The 20199-nt window shown below is 43.5% G+C and overlaps 1 protein-coding gene across 2 annotated transcripts in view; it reads right to left on the bottom strand.

Annotated features, from left to right (window-relative positions):
* Nucleotides 1–8306: 8306 nt before the first annotated feature.
* Nucleotides 8307–20199, bottom strand: part of IGSF5 (immunoglobulin superfamily member 5) — a 28533-nt gene continuing 16640 nt past the window's right edge. For both annotated transcript variants that reach the window (XM_088160475.1, XM_014880631.2), the window contains 3 exons: nucleotides 18643–18755; nucleotides 17387–17463; nucleotides 8307–9313 (listed from right to left, as the gene is read on the bottom strand). In XM_088160475.1, coding sequence (XP_088016601.1) covers nucleotides 9283–9313; nucleotides 17387–17463; nucleotides 18643–18755 — 221 coding nt within the window. In that variant the 3' untranslated portion in view covers nucleotides 8307–9282. The remainder of the gene's footprint in view (nucleotides 9314–17386; nucleotides 17464–18642; nucleotides 18756–20199) is intronic.

A 20199-nucleotide genomic window follows, 5' to 3' on the forward strand; every position in this document is an offset into this window, starting at 1 on the left:
ATTACTTAAATTGCTGATTATGGCAATTGACCTTTTACTTAGGTCTTTAGGCCTTCATAAAATCGTCTTGCTTCCTGACAGGGAAAAAAAAAAGCAACAACCCTGTGCTATCAAATCTGTTCACTTGACAGCTATGGCTGAGAAGCAGAAAACAACAAATGGAGCAAACTGAATTCAGTGAACTCTTACCTATGGAGTCTCCAGCACAGCCTCAACTCAGGCAGCGTGGGCTGAACACTCAGCTCTCTGCACCTGCGGCAGGAGAAGCACAGCCTGGCACTTCCATGGAAATTGTTGCAGTTACAGGCTGTTTAGCTGATGTTTTTAATTGCCTTGGTTGCTGACCCACGAGTGTGGCTGAAGGCAGTGTGTCCCTGGAAGGCAAACACAGAACATAAGAGGTGCTGTGCCGTGTCATTCACTTGCCCGTGGTGAATTTTCATCATTAAGCAGCAACAAGAGGGCACAAAGGACACAGGTGCTGCTTGGCAAATCCTGCTCCTTGGCAAAATTGACAAACACAAGCCAAGGAGTGGTTTAAATATTATAATGTGGGTAACCGTAGCTTGTGGCTGTCCTTACAGTTTCCATTTCAAAGCAGCATCAGTGCCTTCATAATTCTCTGACATTAATTGTATCCACCTCTGCCCTACCAAAAGGGATTAACAGCTGGAATCAAGCAAACCAAGGCTTTGTCACTTATTAGCTGTAAGCTGCTGAATGTAGCAATACAGCAAAAGAAAGAAAAGCTCCCTTTTTTGGTGGATGGTCTTCCCAATATGCATTAGAAAGTCTTCATTAATTATTTCTGATTGGGTTCATTGAAATAATTGAATCGCATCTGCAATGCAGGGCAGACTTTGTCAGCAGCCTGGCCAGAGAGGGAAAAGGATATAGATTTCCTTCTTTATTTCTTCTGCAGTGCCATGTGGCTGCTCACAGAGCTTGACAGCCAGCTGAGGAGTCAAGGCACCTGCTCTGAGGCATTTGGGTTCCTGATTAAACAAGTAAAACTCTGAGAGTCGAAAACAAATTGAGTGCAGAGGGGGAGAAAAGAAGCATCTGCAAAGAAGGGTGAGAAAGAAAACTTTCTGGAGGGAAATAAAACAGTAGTTCTGCATAGTTCAGCAGTGGCTTTCTCGCAGCAGGAAAGGAGTTGAAGTGAAAAGGTTACTGAACACTGAAGCAATTTTCTTTGGATATCTGCTTAGGAGCAGCACCACAGGGTGACAGGGCTGAGTGGCCTCTGCATTGGTACACACAGGTGGCTCAGTGAACACGCAGTGATGAAGGCAAAAGGCTCATCTCCCTCTTCCCTGTATGACCACTGGGTCCACTGTTATATGGCAAAGGGAGCTTTGTCCCCTCAAGAAAAGCCCAAAAGCCCAGCCTGTCCCTCTGGTAGAGGATGTTCCCACCTGTGCCCTGCGAGTGATGCTGTGGTTGTTTCAGTAGAAGCCCCTGTGTCAGGGAGACCAAGTACCACAAACAGAATCCCACAGAACATGATTTAGGTTGGATAAAGCCTCTAAGATCAGAATCCAGCCTTTACACCATCATCTCAACTGTCCACAGGACTGAGTGCCACGTCCAGTCATTTCTAGAACACCTCCAGGGATGGTGATTTTTTTCCCTCCCTGGACAGCCCATTCCAATGCTTGACCACCCTTTCCTTGAAGAAATTCTTCCTGATGTCCAGCCTGAATCTCCCCTGGCACAGCCTGAGGTCATTTCCTGTTGTCCTGTTGTCTGGGAGAAGGGACCAGCTCCAAATTGCTACAACCTCCTGTCAGGGAGTTGTAGAGGCTGATGCTGTGCCTCACTGCCTGGTGGAAGGATTGCACTTCAGTCTGGAAGTAATTCTGTCCCAGAATGGATAGGGGTTACTCATCATCATGTGCAGCCAGTGGAAGCTACAAAAGGTACATTAACCACTTAGTCTGTGTTGTCTGTAAAAACAACTTTTATATCTGTCCCCAAAATAATCTTTCTTACAACATGAGGAATTCCTACAGCCCTTTGCTGAGAAGCAGAGCTTTTCTGCAGCTCACCAAGGGTCTGGCAGCAGCACATGGGGTCCAGGTCTCACCAGGCAAGCACCAGAAGCCCAGGTGACCACACAGGTCCAGAGGGACAGGCAGGTGCAAGGTCCAGGCAGCCCAGGAGGGGCTGGGCAGGGAATCCAAGCTCCCTGCCAGGGACTGAGCAGAAGCCCTGGCTGAGAATTCTCACTGCTCCTTCTCCCAGCTGTTCTCACAGCAGTGTGAGGGAAGGTTACACAGCATCACCTCAAACACTGGCAGCAAACCCTTGGATGTGCAGGATGGAATTCCCTGCAGAGGAGGATTACAGGGAAAGGTGGCTCCAGAGGTTGCTGGCATTTTCAGGGCCCTGAGGAGCTGCACTGAAGGCTATCAAAATTGCATTTACAGCAGCTAAGTCCTTTCAGCAGGTCCCCCAAGACCTCTCAGGTATCAGCTCAGAGCATTGGAAATATGTGTGTGTACCACAGCCACCTCCTCCTTTACTTTGTACTTTCCAGCTTGCACCTCTCAATGTTCCATCCTCATTAGCACCTGCCACTTGTAAACATATTTAATACACTCAGCTAACCTTTAAACATTATGAAGAGAAGGAAAATATGAAAGCCTTGGAAAGATTACATGTATTTGTAACTCTGCATGGTCCTATTGCATAAGAGAGGTATTTTAGTTTTAAAAATAGACTCAACCCCACTGAGATCAGCAAAGGTTTTGCATGAGCAAAGGCTTTGCATGAGCAAAGGCAACAGAATTTTGACTTGTCATTTAATATGAAGTTCTAAAATGTCTTCAAATTTGGTTGCACAACAGAATATAGAATGTCATAATTCTTTTCAGGATCTCTAGGGAAAGGTAATAATGAAATCATAGAACATTTTGGAATAGACCTTAAAGATCACATCTTTCCACCCCTTGCCATGGGCAGGGACAATTTGCATTATCTCAGGTACCTCCAAGCTCCATCCAACCTGGCCTTGGACACTTCCAGGGATCCAGGGGCAGCCACAGCTTTTCTGGGCACCCTGTGCCAGTGTTTTGCATGGTTTGAATTTCTAACTGCTTTATACTGGAAAACATCACAACATAATGCTAATTTTCAAGCAGGAATTGTTTCCCCAACACAATTCCAGTGTGGATCAGCAGTTGTCAGGAAGATCAGGCTTCTCCATAGGTGCTGCAACATGCAAAAGGCAAACCCAAAGGGAGCAGTGTTCATCAAGGGGCTGTCTATCAATAGGGTGACACATAAATGAAACCCTGTGGCATGGAATAATCCCAGCATCTGATAGATTGTAGATCCAGGTGAATCCTTCCTCTGCTGGGGAAAGGGAAAGGGAAAGGGAAAGGGAAAGGGAAAGGGAAAGGGAAAGGGAAAGGGAAAGGGAAAGGGAAAGGGAAAGGGAAAGGGGAAGGGGAAGGGAAAGGGAAAGGGAAAGGGAAAGGGAAAGGGAAAGGGAAAGGGAAAGGGAAAGGGAAAGGGAAAGGGAAGGGGAAAGGGAAAGGGAAAGGGAAAGGGAAAGGGAAAGGGAAAGGGAAAGGGAAGGGGAAAGGGAAGGGGAAGGGCAAGGCAAGGAGAGGAAAGGAAAGGAGAGGAAAGGAAAGGAAAATCCATTCTGGCAGCCTGTCTGGAAGAGTGTCAGCTGTGGGGCAGCAGGGCTGAGCCACGACCTCCTTCATGCTTTCACAGGAGGTGTGAAATGGGCACTGTTTGCTGTCGAGAGAGCCAGGGTGCAGGAAAACACAGCCTAAATAAGACCTGAGCCCACAGCTTGAGTATCTGCTGGGAAGGGCACTGGGATTACAGGAATCAGTAGCACAGATGAGGTGATCCGAGGTTGGAGCAGTCCCTGGGCCCATTTGATGGAAAGCTAATGAGTGGGAGGCAGGGCTGAGATGGATCTGGTTGACTTCTCTAATAAAAACCTCTCAGTATTGTTTTGCCTCAATTTTGGCATTCTTCCCCCAAAACAAAACCAAACAGAGCATTGTGCTGGAACGATTTTTTTTTAAAAGCACTTGGTGTAAGCCTCATTTGAGGGAGTGATCATAGCACAGGAGAAAAATAAACAATATAAATTCTGTGTGACACAAGCTCTGCTATCAGAGCTAAATGCCAAATGATGCTGGAAGCTCCCAAACATTGATTCTCTGAGCTGGAAAGGAGTTGCAGCATTCTCTGAGCCTGCAAATATGCATCATTTAAATAACTATCTGTGCTAATCTAGTATAGATAATCCACAGGATTATTCCCATTATTTCCAGGAAAATGGGAAGGAGTTGATACCAACCTGCACCTCTCAAAAAACAAAGATCAGATTGAGAAATGAATAAGAGAAAACTGAATTCAGAAGGGCAGAAATCTCACACAGAGCTCCAAACTGCATCAATGTAGAACATTGCTGTCAAATTCCACCTTCACAACAACATGGAGAACTTTCCTGCTGGCTGAGGAGGTTTGGTGCAGACATATTAATGCACATCTGGTTTGGCTTCCATTTCTTTCTCTTTTTTTCCCCACCAGCAGTTCAGGAAGGACAGCTGAGGTGTGGACAGTGTCCTCCTGAAGTCCTGGTGTATGGGATGATGGGAATACACAGCCACCAGTGTGTGCTTGATTGGATCAACTGGTATTGCTGGAAATATCAGGCAAACCTTCAGGTATGCAAGCCCTTATTCAGGTCTGAAATAGAAGCAGCAATTTCCAGAGCTAAATACAAGCTGAGAACAAACGCTCAGATGTTAATTAGGTATGTATCAATTAGACCTTTGTTTAAAGGAAATGTATTTGGGAGCTGCAGAGAAGAAAGGATGGGGAAGAGGGCGGAAAATGAGAGACAGAGAAAGTTAAACTTAAATGAAACTGCTTGTCACCTGGGGGGAGGAAGAGGCAGGTAGTTTATAGCCTGGGGAACAAGAGTCAATCGTGGTGAGTGGGAGGAGAGTAATCATAAAAGTTACATCTGCAGAGTGCATGCTCCTCCAGATCAAGTGGCTTTATGAATTTCAATGCTCAGCCTCATCTTTAGGAGGGGTTTTGGAGGCTGTTGGGAAGAAAAGTACTGAGATGCCAAAGGTTTTTGGGGAGCTGTGCTCTCCCCTTGGCGCAGCTGGGTGAGGTTTAATTACAGCATGAAAATATGAGCCCATATTGGTATGATATTGGATATATTGATATTTGGTCTATCCTGATTGCTTAATTTTACTTACACAGTTACCATGAGGCCACTGGATTAGTTTTATGATGCTGTTGGGAATGTGGGTGTGGGATTTAGAGAAACTCAGAGAGAGGGAGAGTTGGGGGTGGGCCTCATTTCCCCACTTTAGATGGGGAGGATCTGCTTGGGTGGAGAGCAGGGGGTGAGAAAATGAGTTCTCTCTGACATTTTAAGGATTGTTAGAGCCCATATTCCAGTTTTCCATGAAAACTGCTGGGGAATTTGATAGGAAGCTGTGTTTTTCCTGCCTCATGCAGGATCTTTTTGAGGAAAGGGATGGTGAGCCCTGCAATTGAAGAGCTATTCCCATCTATGTCACTGGGAGGCCCAAATCCTCAAAAATGCTGCATTTTAGGTTAGCAGCACCACATATCGTACACTCCACTAAATAAATATTGAAAATAGAGGCTCTGTTCAATCAGATCACTAAGAAACCAAATGTTCAGTCAATATTGTGAGTACTCTTCTGTAAGAGTTCATCTGTTGATTCCACTCAGCCCACACAAGCCTGAGGTGCATTTTGTTGAAACAAGAAACCTCCCTGTGAAGCCAAGTGTTATTTTTAAGTGGCTTTGTATTAAAGGTAGCCTGAATTTTCTGTGAAATACAAAACTGGTGAGACAAGTTTAGGAAACCTTACTGTGGCATGAAATACTGTTTATCTTCAATGCATTTTTTTCCCATGTATACAAGCACGGAATTCAAATTAGAACATTTTGTAAGGAAACATGGAAGGGTTTTATATTATCAAACTGTGCACAGTCTGTGAGCTGTAAAACGCTGGATACTTCTAGATTACTAAAATGTCCCTCAAGTCATAATTATAAATCAATATGCATGCATACAAAAGATTGGTGTCTCTATAAAGTGCCTGAAATTCAATATTTTTAGTCTACTGTGCCTTCTGAAAGTGCCTGTATATTTTATATTCCCTGTGAGCTGAAAATGGTCTCTGTATTTTATGTATTGTTATTTGTGGAGCTCTATTTGCAAACATAAGTAACAGCTAGTACTGGAGATGATATACAGGCTGTACAACACGCCCAAAGAAAACACATCTGGAAGGAAATAAATGTCCCCGAGCATAAATCCCAAGGACACGATGAGAATTTTTTAACCTCATGCCAACGCTGTTAGGAGTGTTCCATAGCTGTGTGGGATGAATTCTTTTAGCTGGCAGGGAGGGAGAAGAGCTCCAGACTCTGGTTAATGTGCACGTTTCCATGGCTGTGGGACCTGTTTGTGCAAAAAGCTTTGTTTGAGTCGGTGAGAGGCACAATCAGGGGCGTGTTAATTCCTCCTGCTGCTGTGGGATGTTCACAGGCATTTTCCTGCTGGTGCCTGAGGTGAGCAGGGCACCTTGGAGCACTGTTCCAGCTGCCAGGCAGGATGCACAGCTGGAGGGTGACCTGTCAGGGCTGTCCCTGGTCTGACTGGGACAGCTTGGAGCTGGCAGCAGGGAAGGGGCTCCCATGTGGTTCCCAGGCTTGGAGCCTCGTTTAGAATCCTGAAATGGTTTGGGTTTGAAGGGACCTTAAAGATCATCCAGTGTCACCCCTGCCATGGGCAGGGGCACCTTCCACTGTCCCTGGTGGCTCCAAGCCCCATCCAACCTGGCCTTGAACATTCCAGGGATTCAGGGGCAGCCACAGCTGCTCTGGGAAACCTGTTCCAAGTGTCTCACCATCCTCATGGGGAAGAATTCCTTCCCAATATCCCATCTAACCCTGCTGTCAGTTTAAATCCGTTCCCCCTTGTCCTGTCACTACAATTCCTGATGGAGCAGATTCCCTTCCCAGATTCCTTGTAGCCCCTCTTCAGGTACTGGAAGGCTGCTATGAAGTCTCCAACCTTCTCCTCTCAGACTGTTCGTTCATCAGGAAGCACTTTGGCCCAGCCACAGCCTGCAAACCAATTTTGGGAGCACTGCTGGTGTCCTCTGAAGAGCCTCGAGCACCAGGAAGCACAGCCTGGGAATCTCACTGGGGACTCCCCAGCACAGAAATCTCCTTGTTGCTGACACAGTCTCAAGTTTGTGTCCTCTCACCCACAGCATCAGCACAGAAATGTTTTTGATTAATGTGGAAGGATGCAGATTAAGTGGAGAAAAGGTTTTGTTCAGTTCTAGGCTGGCTGCTTTGCTATGACACCAAATAATATCGAAGCTAAGGTTGAAAATGAGGGCCTGGAGATGAACAAAGTACAGCTTGATCCCTTTGCAAAATATATCCCAATGAATCAACATTTTCTATTGGGAAACCACTGTCTCCGTACAGTTTACAGATTATTTTTACTTTTCTGACAACCAGGAGGCCTTGTTAACAATGCACATGAACAGAAAGCCAAAGCTCCATGGTTTTTATCCCCTCAAGTCACAGGCTGGTGTTAACCCAGGTCCCCCTCTCTCATGCACTAGACATTCCTCTAATATAGGGGATTTTTCTGTGTGTTTAGGTTGCATTCAGCTGCAGTGGTAACAAATAGCTATCAGCAATAGGAATCCTTGTATCAGAATTACGTAGATGTTTTTCAATACAAGTGTTTAATTCGAAATAAGGATATTTTCAAGGACGATTTCAACATGCCACAATGTAAATTGCTTATATATTTGTCTGTGTAACATTATAAAATTCATTTCAAAGCTCCTCCTTAGGCAAACAAGATAGAAAGGCAGTGGATGATCAGAATTTGAAACAGCTTTGTGTACAAACAGCACGTGGCAGACCCTAAACTTGTTCTGACAGACTGGCTGAAAATGCCACCAGCAGCACAAAATATGGCACGAGTTAAGGAGATACCAAATGCTAAATGTGCAAAACAACTTCTCCTTCTTGAGTTCAGGTGTCAAATTCCTCAGCTTCGTGTCACTGAAAGGGATTCTAAGCAGGGGCTTCTTTCAAGACCACCTGCACCAGTTTGTACCAAAGATTAACATGAGACACACTGAATAATTCAGAGTTCTTTGAGTGGGAAGAAAGAAGAGCACACTGAAAATAACGTGTTTTTCTGGAAGAAGTTTGCCTTTTTGTAAAAGAAAAAATTAAAATAATAAGCTTGAACTGTTTTATTATGAAATATAGCATTTCAGACAAAACATTTCATCAGTTTTAGAATGGTCCGTGTGCTGGATCTTCTCTGCTGAGAAGTTGCTTTGTTAAAGTGCATTTCCCATGGTCATTATCAACTCTATCCCTGAGGAAAAAACACTGTTCAAACTGAATTCCAGAAGCCACCATTGCTGGGACACAGCTCAGCCCACAAGTAGAACAGAGACATAAAACATTCAAGCAAGAACTCTTCAAAGTCAAGAGTTTCAAATCCACATTTTTCAGCTTAGGATATTTGAATTTCAATTTTTTTAAAAAAGGATTTTTTTGGCACATGGGTGATTGGGTTTTATTTTGAAATGGAATTTTAAAGCAAATCCTTCTTATAAAATAATGTCTTGAAATGGAAAGATGTTATTTCTGATCCAAATATAGTTTTGTTAGAAATTTTGGAGCAGCCCTCATTAAAACTTCCCTTGATTTTATTACAGGATAGGAATAAAAAAATGTTGTTGATCGGAAAGCTCAAGATGATCAGCTGCACATAAAATGTGTTTAAAAGTGTAGATATTGTATTAACCATTATTATTATTATTATTATTATTATTATTATTATTATTATTATTATTATTATTATTATTATTAAATAATAAATATGTTGCATTTCCAGTCCTTGATCTTGCTGTAACATAACATTCCTGTCTGGCAGGAGTTTTGCTGATTTGCTTGGGACTCAAAGCACAGATTCTTCTTCCCCAGTCCCATCAAACTCATTGTCTTGGAATCTATTTATGTCATTTATGTCCATTATTTTGCTGCAATATCACGTGCTGCTTATAAAGGTTGCAATTTTATTTCATTGCATGAGAAAAAAAAAAAAAAACAAAAAAGAAGAATAACTTATAACTTAAATGGAGAGAACTGGTTTTAACTTTTCATCCTACACGAGTGTCACATTCCTGATTTTCTTTGGGCTCATCAGATAATCAGTACGTCTTTGAGGTCGCACCTAGGGGAGAGCAGAAACAGTTACAGAACTAGAAGAGATCCCAGAAAAGCAATCCCACAACGAGTCCCAGGAGGTTACCTGCCAACCCCTCAGCCCAGAGCATCACAGCAACACGAAATCCATCATCAGCAACCCACTCAAAATCCAAACACAAAGGAAGGCATGAGAAGCAGAACGAAACAAAAGCTTCACATGCAACACGCTGCTGGCAGTTCTGGGAATTCATTATCTGATCTAACTTCTTGTGGCCTCTGCAGTCTGTGTGCTTTTAAGCAAAAGGTGATGTTGGGTGTTTCTCCTTCGGTTTTCTTAAAGGAAATACCTGTTAAGTTGTAAAAAAATCTGAGCGTTTGCTTTCCAAATCCATTAGAAATCACAGCACACCAGCATTTCACGTGGCTGGATGATGACTCTCAGCATCTCAGTGTTTACCCAAGCCAGGCTTTTTTTAAACTTCCCAAGACTGCCAGGATTCCACCACCACTGACTGCAGCCTGTTCTCAAACTGACCCCGGTGGGATCAGAGCAGGGCAAATGTTCAGCAGCCTTGGAAAGCTTTTCCTCATCTGAAACAAGTGCAGGTGCATCTCCAGTCCTGATTACTTCTGTGCTTTTACAAAATATCACTGGAGAGGAAAAGATGAGGAGAAATTCACTCTCAACTGCATCCGAGTAACATAAACTTTGGATTTATAAATGTAGTAGCAACACCTCCTCCCTGCAATTCCTCACCTGGTCTCAAGCCCTTGGAAATTAATGGAAATGTCACTGTTTTCCTCAGTGAAATGTTTTATCAAGGCAAACTTGCTTCTCTAACTACTGACCAATTTTCCTGAGGTTTGTTTCTGGGACATTAATCATGTACAGTCTGTATTGCTCTGGTATTCTTCCAGTATTAAACATCTTCAATAATGCATTTGGTACACATACATTATTTAATAACACATGGAGGCAAATGTTAGATAACAAATGTGGACAACATGTCTCTGGTATTTAATGAGCCCCAGAACCACTGTGGGATAAATTTAACTATCCTAGAAGCATTTCACAAGACAGCTGCCTTCTGTTTTAAACACAACTCTCTTTCTCCACCCTCCCGTCCCTTCTTGTTGCTAGAATATGCTGCTGTTTTCTAAATTTAACCTTCTTTACTGTTTATTTTTTTGCAGAAAGGAGAGGTACTTTGGGTAGTAACAGCATTGCCTGGCTCTGCTCAAGGACCTTTTCCAAGATCCCTCTGCTGCACTTAATTTCTTGCCCAAAGACCTCAGTGGTGTTGAGCAGAGAAGCTCTCTACAACCTCTCTCACCAAAAAAACAAATTTTCAAATAGAATGGGGGGAAAAAAATCAGAAAAAAAGCCAAAGGCAAGTTTTATGTTTGTGGAAAGGAAATATTCCTGGATATTGTGGTCTGTGAGAATAAAGGATACTGAATCAGTAGCATACTGAGTAACCAGAAAGTTTCAGAGGGGACCCAAGAACACACTGTCTCTAAAACACCCTGAAATAGGTCATGTTTGAATCCCATGTTTAGCAAAATACTGAGGTGAGAACATTTCCCAGAACTTGCTGCAGAAAAATCTATTGCATCAGATTTGCTAAAGGGAGAAAAAGATGTCTTTAACTTTAGAAAGTTCATCCAGCAGTGTTGTGGAAAGAGGCAGTTTTGGGGCTGTTTGGAGGCAATGCTACAGGAGATTTTGGGAGGGGGTTCTGCCCCTGTGCCCCTCTCTCAGGTGTGACCCCACCTGCAGAGCTGCCCCAGCCCTGTCCCAGCACAGAGAGGAGCTGGAGCTGCTGCAGAGAGCCCAGAGGAGGCAGCAGGATGAGCAGAGGGATGGAGCAGCTCTGCTGGGAGGAAAGGCTGGCACAGCTGGGATTGTTCAGCCTGGAGAGGAGAAGCTTTGGGCTGAGCTCAGGGTGGCCTTGCAGGGCCTGAAGGAGCTGCAGGAACCATGGAGAGAGACAATTGCCAAGGGATGGAGGGACAGCACCCAGGGAATGGAGGGACAGCACCCAGGGAATGGCTTCCCACTGCCAGTAGGGTTAGATTGAATATTAGAAAAAAATAATTCACTGTGAGGTTTATGAGACCCTGGCACAGGGTGCCCAGAGCAGCTGTGGCTGCCCCTGGATCCCTGGCAGTGCCCAAGGCCAGGTTGGACATTGGAGCTGGAGCAGCCTGGGACAGTGGGAGGTGTCCCTGCCATGGCAGGGGGTGAAATTGGATGATTTTTTAGATCCCTTCCAACCCCAACTATTCTGAGATTCTCTGATTTTTTTTATGAACAGAGGAGGAGCAGCAGGTGGATCCAGGCAGCCCCATGAGAGCACTGGGGAAAGGGTAACCCCAGCAGGCCTCTTTTTCTTTAAAAATCTCATTTCAGGAATGAGCCTTCCAGCCTCTGTCTGTCATGGCACTTCTCCTCACCACCAAAGCAGGAACTGAGCAGAGTTTGCTCCCAGGGTGGGGCTGGCATCCATCCATGAGGACTCACCCTTGCCCTGCTGCATCTCTCAGAGTTATTTGCTTTAGAGTTACTTCTACTTCATGCTTACTGTGCTCCAATATCAATTAATGAATAACTTCATGAATTTCAATCAACCCATGCTGTGTGCTGGCCCATTTTCTGGCCCATTTTCTGAAGCTGCAGAGCCTTCCTGAGGTTGCACTTCACTGAAATGGAGGCTGCTGACTGCTGGTCACTGACCTAAAACTCATTTTCTGAATCCAATGGAAGATCTCATACAACAAATAATAATCTCATACAAATAATGATGCACAGGAGCAGGACCACAACAACCATTTCCTATTTATACCCTGATCTGCTGGGGCTGCTGGAGCCCCTGCTTGGTTTTAATTTCAAAGTTGTTTCCTCTTTAGATTAATTCGGTGCTCTACTAATCCTGCCAGTCCTAGTCTGAGGAAAAATGGCTTCATAATTCATTACACTCTAGAGATTGGAGGGAAAAATACCCATCTCCAGTGGCTTGCTGCACATCACAACATCATAGGAGCAAGTTTCTGAGGTAGTCTCCCCATCAGGAAGGATGCACTAACATCAGCATTTCTTTTACACAGTTTTAAATCTCTTTGTACTGTCAGCTTGGCATCCAGTTAACCATGGATATCTGACAGTCACATGCTTCAAAGCCTGCCTGTTGATTTATCATCTGCCTTGGATGCCTTTTCACAGGGATTACTATAAAAGGATTATAATACTGGGAAAAGCTTCACATAGTTTGTTGGTTTGGTTGGGGAAACAGATGCAGCACAGATCTTTTCATCTGTTCCAGCTCTTCAGCCAGACAAAAAGGGAGCTAGCAACACATGGATGAATCAGAAGGTAAACTGAGGGTGTATCAGCTGGTTTCAGGGTTGAATCCTTCAGTGGTGTTTTGAATTCTGATCTCCAGTCAATGAAAGAAGGATTTCTGCTCTTACAAGCATGTTTCAGTCAGTTCTGCACCCCGTGTGACACCAGTGATGAGAATGATGAGCACACATCTGGCCCTGTGAAACAGGACTCTGATCTCAGCACTGACGTGACAGATGGCAGCTCCTCAGACACTGATGCTGTGCAAGTGTGTGATAAACTGAAGGCTTGGTATTAGCCAGCCAAAAAAAAAATTCAAGTCTAACTGCATTACAACAAATTGCTGACATTAATGTGGTAGGAGTGCTCCCAAATTGTCCACATGCATCACACACTGGGCTAACAAAAACAGAACAAAAAATCAGGGGGGTACATTTTTCTGGCTCTGAAGGTTATTTCTCTCCCTGCCCTTAGTTTTTAATTTTGATTCTAAATTCACTTCATTTACAGGAAAATACACACCCCATAAACTGTGGATACCCTCAAAATAATTCAGATACACTATTATTTCAAATAACAAACCAGTTCCATCCTGTCAACTTTTCGGACACTCAGCACATTTCCCTACCTATCAATACAGCCAGGAAATTCCCCCTTGTTTCTTCATGGGTTAATCCCACCCATATGCCTTCATTCCTCCCCTTCTCCCACAGACATTTGGGAAAAAACTGCAGACTGCACCTGCCATTTCTCTATCTGTATCATCAATATTTATTTCTCTCTTAATCATGATATGCTAACCAATGGATATCATAACATGACATATCTGCAGCCCATTTCATCAGCAGGGGTAAAATTGTTTGCTTTCATCGATTTATTTTTCTATTTATTGACCTTTTAATTCAATCTTGATCGCTTAATTTTTCTTTCCAACAACCCTCTGAGTCGGAGCAGTTCTATATGGGGCAATAAATAGAGCTGCAATTCATCATTCATTTCCTTCTCAGCATAAAACCACAACCACAGCTAAATAATATTTCCAGTTTATAGAGTGTCATTTGGAGTAGTTAAGAAGAAAAATAGATCCTTCCCCATTAAGGGTGCCATGACTCACTCTGGATTGGAAAGGAGTGAGCCTGTGGAAGCTTCCTGGAGCTGTGCTGAAGTCACAGCAGGGATGGATCCAGCCCATTGGAAATGAGCATTCACACCCTCTTATGGAATGGGCTCCTGACTTATCACAGAGATGTTTATGGCATATTAAATCAGCTAATTATGGAGCTCACCTAGGAGATTCTCCAATCCTGCCAGTTGCTCAGTCCTTAGAGCTCCTTCTGGGAAAACAGAGTTCCTTAGAGGTGCTGCTCAGGACCTGGCAGAACTGGCCCTGTGGCCCTTGTTCAGGCACAGCTGTCTGTGGAGCTGCCCTAAAATCTCCAAAATCCCAGGCAGGGCACCCCCCTCACTGCTCTTGGGTTTTGTAAGCAGCACTGTGGGTCAGGGAATGAGGAACTGTTCTCTCAGTGGGATGTTGGTCCCTAAAACCCATTTTTCTGTCAGCTCAGCCCTGGTACTGGGAGCAAGGATCACACTCTCCCATCCCTGACAGGAACTTCATTTGCAATTAAACACAAGCCTGCACCTCTGCTCTCAGTTTGACCTTTTCTCAGTTAATATCATCACAATGAAGACTTTCCAGCACCTCTGACTGATGCTCCTGGCCTCCCCTTCCAGTGGCTGGTAATTTTTCCCTCAGCTCAATAATTTGCTTCGTTACTCATCATTTTTTAAACGTCTCGCACACCTTTGATTTTTCCTCCCTTGTTCTTTGCCAAACCTTTTGTTCAGGTTGTGAATTGATCAGTGCAATTACTGGGCAGCATTTATCTTCTGTGGACATTTTTGCATTAGTTTCTAATTCAAAGAGTTTGAATGGCCAAAAGCTGAGCTCAGTGTTTTTCTGTTGTCACCTTTTATGACACACACCAGGGATTTCAGGTTTGTACTCAGTTGGGTGGGTAACAAATCCTGAGGAAGCAAAACCTGAGATATGAAGTCTCCTTCAATCTCTCAAATAATTTAAAATTATAACTTTTTTACATATGGAACAGAAGGGATCAAATTTGAAGTCATTACCCTCAGAGACACAGGAATAGATAAGGTTTTACATCTCCAATCTGCAATTTTTCCATCAGTAGATGGACTTCCTGCTCCTCAGGGAGGCCCTGGATTTTCCTTCCTTCTTCTTGACCTCTAAAGAAGCACTGCAAGGACTTTTGCTCATTTGTCCTGATTATCCAGGGAGAGAGAAGTAATTTGTTGGAGTCCACCCCTTCCTGACCTCCTTCACTGTGGAAAAAAATTCTCAGAATAACTTTTCTTCCTCTTGCTTTTTTATTTTTTTTTTTTTTTACCCCCTATTTCTCACTAAAAGGTCCTAGAGAATAAAGATGAAGAGTCTTTGGGAAGGTTTCCAGTACTCAGGCAAGGAAAGCCAACTGAGAATCACAACTTTGTGCCTTTAGAAATGGCAGGAAGGCAGGTGGTTTCTGAACAAATTGTTTGATTCAGCACTAGCCAGCAAACAACTGAATGAGTCAACATCTGATTTCTCCTACTTGACATGAAATATAATGAAAGAACACTACAATGGTTATTAGGCAATATATTGGCATCAATGGTGATTGAATTTTATTGGAATTTATCCAGGAACACCTTTTGTGAGAAAACCTGCATTATGCAGTTAACAGGGAAGGTTATGAATGTAAAAGGAAAACGCTTTTTGCCTGGGAAATGTTAACTCTGTTTGCATTTCTTGTGATAAAATTAAATAATGGACAAATCTACAATTTAGGGTAAATCTTCAGCAGCCTTTTATCAGCTCCTGCTTACACAAGATGGGGCCATCACAAACTACTGAGAAGCCCTGTTCAAACTGAGAAAGTTTGACTTCACCAAGCCATTTTTAGATTGCTAACTATTCCTCTAACATATGGAAAATCGTTATAAATAATTTTCACCTCTTGGTGAAAATTATAATAATAAAAAAAGGTGAAAATAATTTTCAACTCTTGATTCTCTCTTGGTGTTTTTCAAGAATATGTGTGCAGGTATTGATGCAGGTAGAAGCCACTGTAACAGAGTTTTTAGACTGTCCGGGGATAACTGGTTTAAAAATCATAAATACTTCAATTTTATGCTGTGTTCCTGTGCTGGCTTCAAAGTTTCCCTGGCCACTTGAACTCCTAGGCCATCTAACCCAGGATTTCATGTGGAGGCTGCACCTTTCAGTCTCAGTTTGAATCAGGAGAGTGAACCCAGTCTCCTGCTGATCCCTACTCACAACATTATTGTTCTCACAGTGCATGGAGCTGCCTGAAAACACCCAAATTCGATGCCTTTCAGATGTCACTAAATGCCTTAATGCCACTGCAGTGCCCAACCAGTGCCCATGAACCATCACTGAGCACCCAGGCACTGGGAAATGGCCAAATGAATCCCAGAACCACCAAATCCCAGAGTCAGCAAGGCTGGCAGAGACCTTCCACATCATCCAGTCCCATCATCAACCCAACACCACCATCACCAGCCCTAAACCATGTCCCCAGGTGCCATGTCCAGATGTCAATATCCTGCCCTGAAATGTGTCCTGGGTGCTCAGCAGCCTTTCCTGGCTGTCAGAGCACATGCCCCATGCATGGAAACACAGCCAGTGCCCCAAAATCCTGTTCACAAGCATTCCAAACTCTGTCTGAAAATGTTTTTTGGGGTTATAGATCCACACTGATGCCTCCACTGTTTTGTGCAGACTTTTCAGCTTTGCTTCAACAGTATTTTGTTTGACAAGCAATTCATGTCAGCCATCGTAACTACCAGGCACAAATGCATCAGTGTCATTGCTGTTATTTTTTACTGGTATTACGTGATCATTGTTTTAATTGTTGATTGAGTGCTTCCTAAATTTCACTGTGTGCCAAAAGAAGCTGACACACTCTGCTATGATTTATGTGCAGTGTCATCCCCAAGACAGATTTCTGCACTGTACATGTTGAAGCAGCTCTTCAGAAATAAATGAGTTATCACTGTGTTGAGGAGTGAACTCAGTACCACACCACCACCACTTTCTCAAGAGAACATTGGCAAAAACCATCCCGGAGGTGCTAAAAGGATTTTATAAAAATATGGCATAAATTAAGATTCACATTGCTCTTGTGCTGGAAGCTGAGAGAGAGCAGCACCAGCCTTCAGAATGAGGCCACTGAGACTGGAGCCAGTGGAGGAACAAGCACTGAGCTCTTCATTTTACATTTCATCCACATGGAAAGGGGCAAAGCTCTGGGGCCACTGGGTGTTGGGTGTTTGCTTTCCCTCCTGGCTCTTACTGCTGAGACACCAAAGGTTTCAACAGCAGTGTAAAGTTCCTGACTGAAGCAACCTCTGGAATATTGGAAAATACAGTCAAGAAGGGATCCAGAGAAAAGGCACATTTATTTACTCTCTCTACACTGGATTTTTTTTTTGCAAAGGAACCTCAAACCTCACCTTCACAGTGTTTCCATCTTACATCTACATCTCCTTCAAGTCTGAAGGAAAATGCAGCCAAGAATGCTGAAGGGATGTTCCACTTAGCCAATTACAGCTGTAATTGACTTCTAATTGTCTACCTCCACCCAAAATCTATGTTTGGCTCTAGCACAATACACACTCTGTGGAAAAGAAAAAAAAAGGTGGAGATGTTCGAGATTGCAGCGTTACCTTTGGTACAGAACTGATGTGCAAATTGTAATCAGGGCCGGGAAATTTTGAAGACACTGGGGGAAGAGAGGCAAGCCCTGCAACGAGAACATAAAAGATTATTGTTACTCAGTGTCCACCACGGCATGAACCACAATGGCTAAAGAGGATTTAATATTGTGAGCAAAACCAAGGCTTATTTTTTGGGCTAACATGGCCAGATTTTTGTATTGAGGGAGTCTGCAGGGGTGGCTTCTGTGAGGTGACACCAGGAGCTGCTCCAGTGTCACACAGAGCCAGCTCCTGGTGGCTCCAGCAGGGTCCTGCCTGAGCTGTGACATTGGTGGCACCTCTGCCATAACATATTTAATTAAAGGTAAAAAAACCCAGCACAGCAGGACCTGGGAAAGAGGAGTGAGAATGTGGGAGAGAAACAGTCCTGGAGACACCCAGGTCAGTGCTGACCAGCCAAGGTCAACCCAGAACACAAAAAAAATATGAAAAAAGCCAATCTAGGACTCTGTGGAATCAATTTGTCCAGATTCACTTAACTTTCCTTTTACTTTTTATAACTGCTGCATTTTCTAATACTACACACTCTCAAAATCTGTCCCCTGTACTTATTTCTTCACCACTTATTTGTCAGAGAGGACAGGATGTGTGCCTGGATTATAGACTCTGCACAATAATTTTATGCCATTAAGTGTTTGATTAAATGTTTTGAGAATAATGTGGTTATAAATGCAAGTGGTGGGTAATGATTTGGTGGAGATTTACATTTGCTTTTGAAGAGTCTTTGTGCTTAAGGACAGGAATTAATAATGCCTTAGTCATTTATCAGTAAAATAATAGTTCACTAACTGCCTTTATTCTTTTCTTTTTTTTTTTTTTTCTTTTTTTTTTTTGGTCGGGCTGGTAGTGGTGGATTTTCTTTTGTTTTCATAGTCCAACTGCAAAATATTGCCTAAATTGCTGCTTGTATGAAAATCCAGTCCTCCCACATCTGGCCCCAGAAGACAATTGGAAGAGCAAAGGCATTTAAAAACTCAAACCCAGAACTAAATCTAAATTCAATTTCAAAGAACTTGGATGTTTCCTCAATATTGTTGGAGGATCTTCCTATAAAAAATCAAAAACGTTCTGGAGAGGTCCAGGAAAAGCACAAGTCCTTCATGAAATATTATGAAGCCTCATAATTATAAATGTTTAACTTGTTGTCCGGAAGGCCCATGTTGAGAAGCAATTTGACAACCTGTGATTCACCAGCTTAGACTCACTTGGGCTTTGTTCTGTGTTCCACAATTCCTCTGGAATGTATCCCAGATTTTCACTGCCACTCCTGTGACTGTTCTCCAAATCACCATCGTTTTTCTTCTCAGCTGAAACTTTTCTAGAAAACAAAAAGGTATCGTTAGAAATTCTTCATGGTGAGAGAACAATTGGGTAGCAGACTAGAGAGAAAAAACTAAATGTCTCACGTCCCAAAACATAGGTGTAAAACACATTCCAAGCAATTAGCTGCTACAAATCTTGTTCCATGGAAGTATTGCCCATGGGATTTTGTTTGGAAAGTTTCCACCAGCAGCAATGTCAAAAACCATGAAAATAAGGCAACCCTCAAAAAGTGAGGACCCTGTGCCAGATCCTAGGTTTTGTAGAAAATGAATTTTGATCTCTGATTCTGAATTGCAGGATATTTAGTGCCCAGTAATGGAACACCAGGCAGGTCACCTATGACAGCTCATCATTTTGGTGCCCAGCTGCAAAACCAAAGCGTGTCCTCACATTCCCACAGTCAGGCATTCATCTGTACACTCTGAAGTTAATCTTTCACTCTGAAGTTTACTTTCCACATCAGAGAAATTCCTTGGTTAAAGTTACTCATCTCCGAATTTGCACAACGGTGCCCTCTCAGCTGCACAGGGGGACAATGCTGCTTTTGTATCCAAAATTCTGATGCTGAGGAGATGCTACTATTGATCTATTGCTACCGTGGACTCCTCTCCAGGCTGGTCCCAGGTCCACCTCTGCCTAGGTCTGAAGTGTGGCAAACACAAAAAAATGATGGAAAACCAGGAATTTTTATTGGGAAGGGGTGGCAGTGACGTTGGTGGAAACTGCTGTGTGTCCTTGTAAGAAAATAATTGTAGAGAGGGTTGGGCTCTGCTCCAGGGAACAGGGACAGGAGGAGAGGGAACGGCCTCAGGCTGGGCCAGGGCAGGCTCAGCTTGGACAGCAGCAGGAATTTCCCCATGGAAAGGGAGCTCAGGCCTTGGCAGGGGCTGCCCAGGGAGGTTTGGAGTGCCCATCCCTGCAGGTGGCACCTGGAGGTGGCACTCAGTGCTCTGGGCTGGGGACAAGGTGGCCATGGGGCACAGTTGGGACCTGATGAGCTTGAAACTCTTTTCCAACCTCAATGATCCCATGATTCTGTAATTCCACTTCTTTTATATTTAGTAGGAGTCACTTTGCAGGCCCACAGAGCTTCAGAGGGGTGTTAATGATGCACACACACATGGGGTGAGTCAGCTGTCAGCCGTGGGGCTTTTTTAAGAGACAAACAGGTTGGATACCACCAAGAGCCCTGCCATGGTTACTAGAAGACAAAAGCAATTGTTTAGGGCTGCCACCCCCAGATGTTACATGACACTGTGCTGTCTCTTTTATCTGAGCCTTAGATCCCAACAAACTCAATGGAGCAGCCAAATAAAAAGCAGCTAGGAAAAAAAAAAATGTGTGGGAGGTACAGGAAGATAGCCAGCCAAGTTAAAAATAAAGTAGTGTGTGTTTGGTCTCACTATTTCTTTGCTACCACAGCAATGCAGCTTCCAAAA

This window comes from Sturnus vulgaris, chromosome 2, assembly GCF_052056855.1.
Source record: "Sturnus vulgaris isolate bStuVul1 chromosome 2, bStuVul1.hap1, whole genome shotgun sequence".
NCBI lineage: Eukaryota > Metazoa > Chordata > Aves > Passeriformes > Sturnidae > Sturnus > Sturnus vulgaris.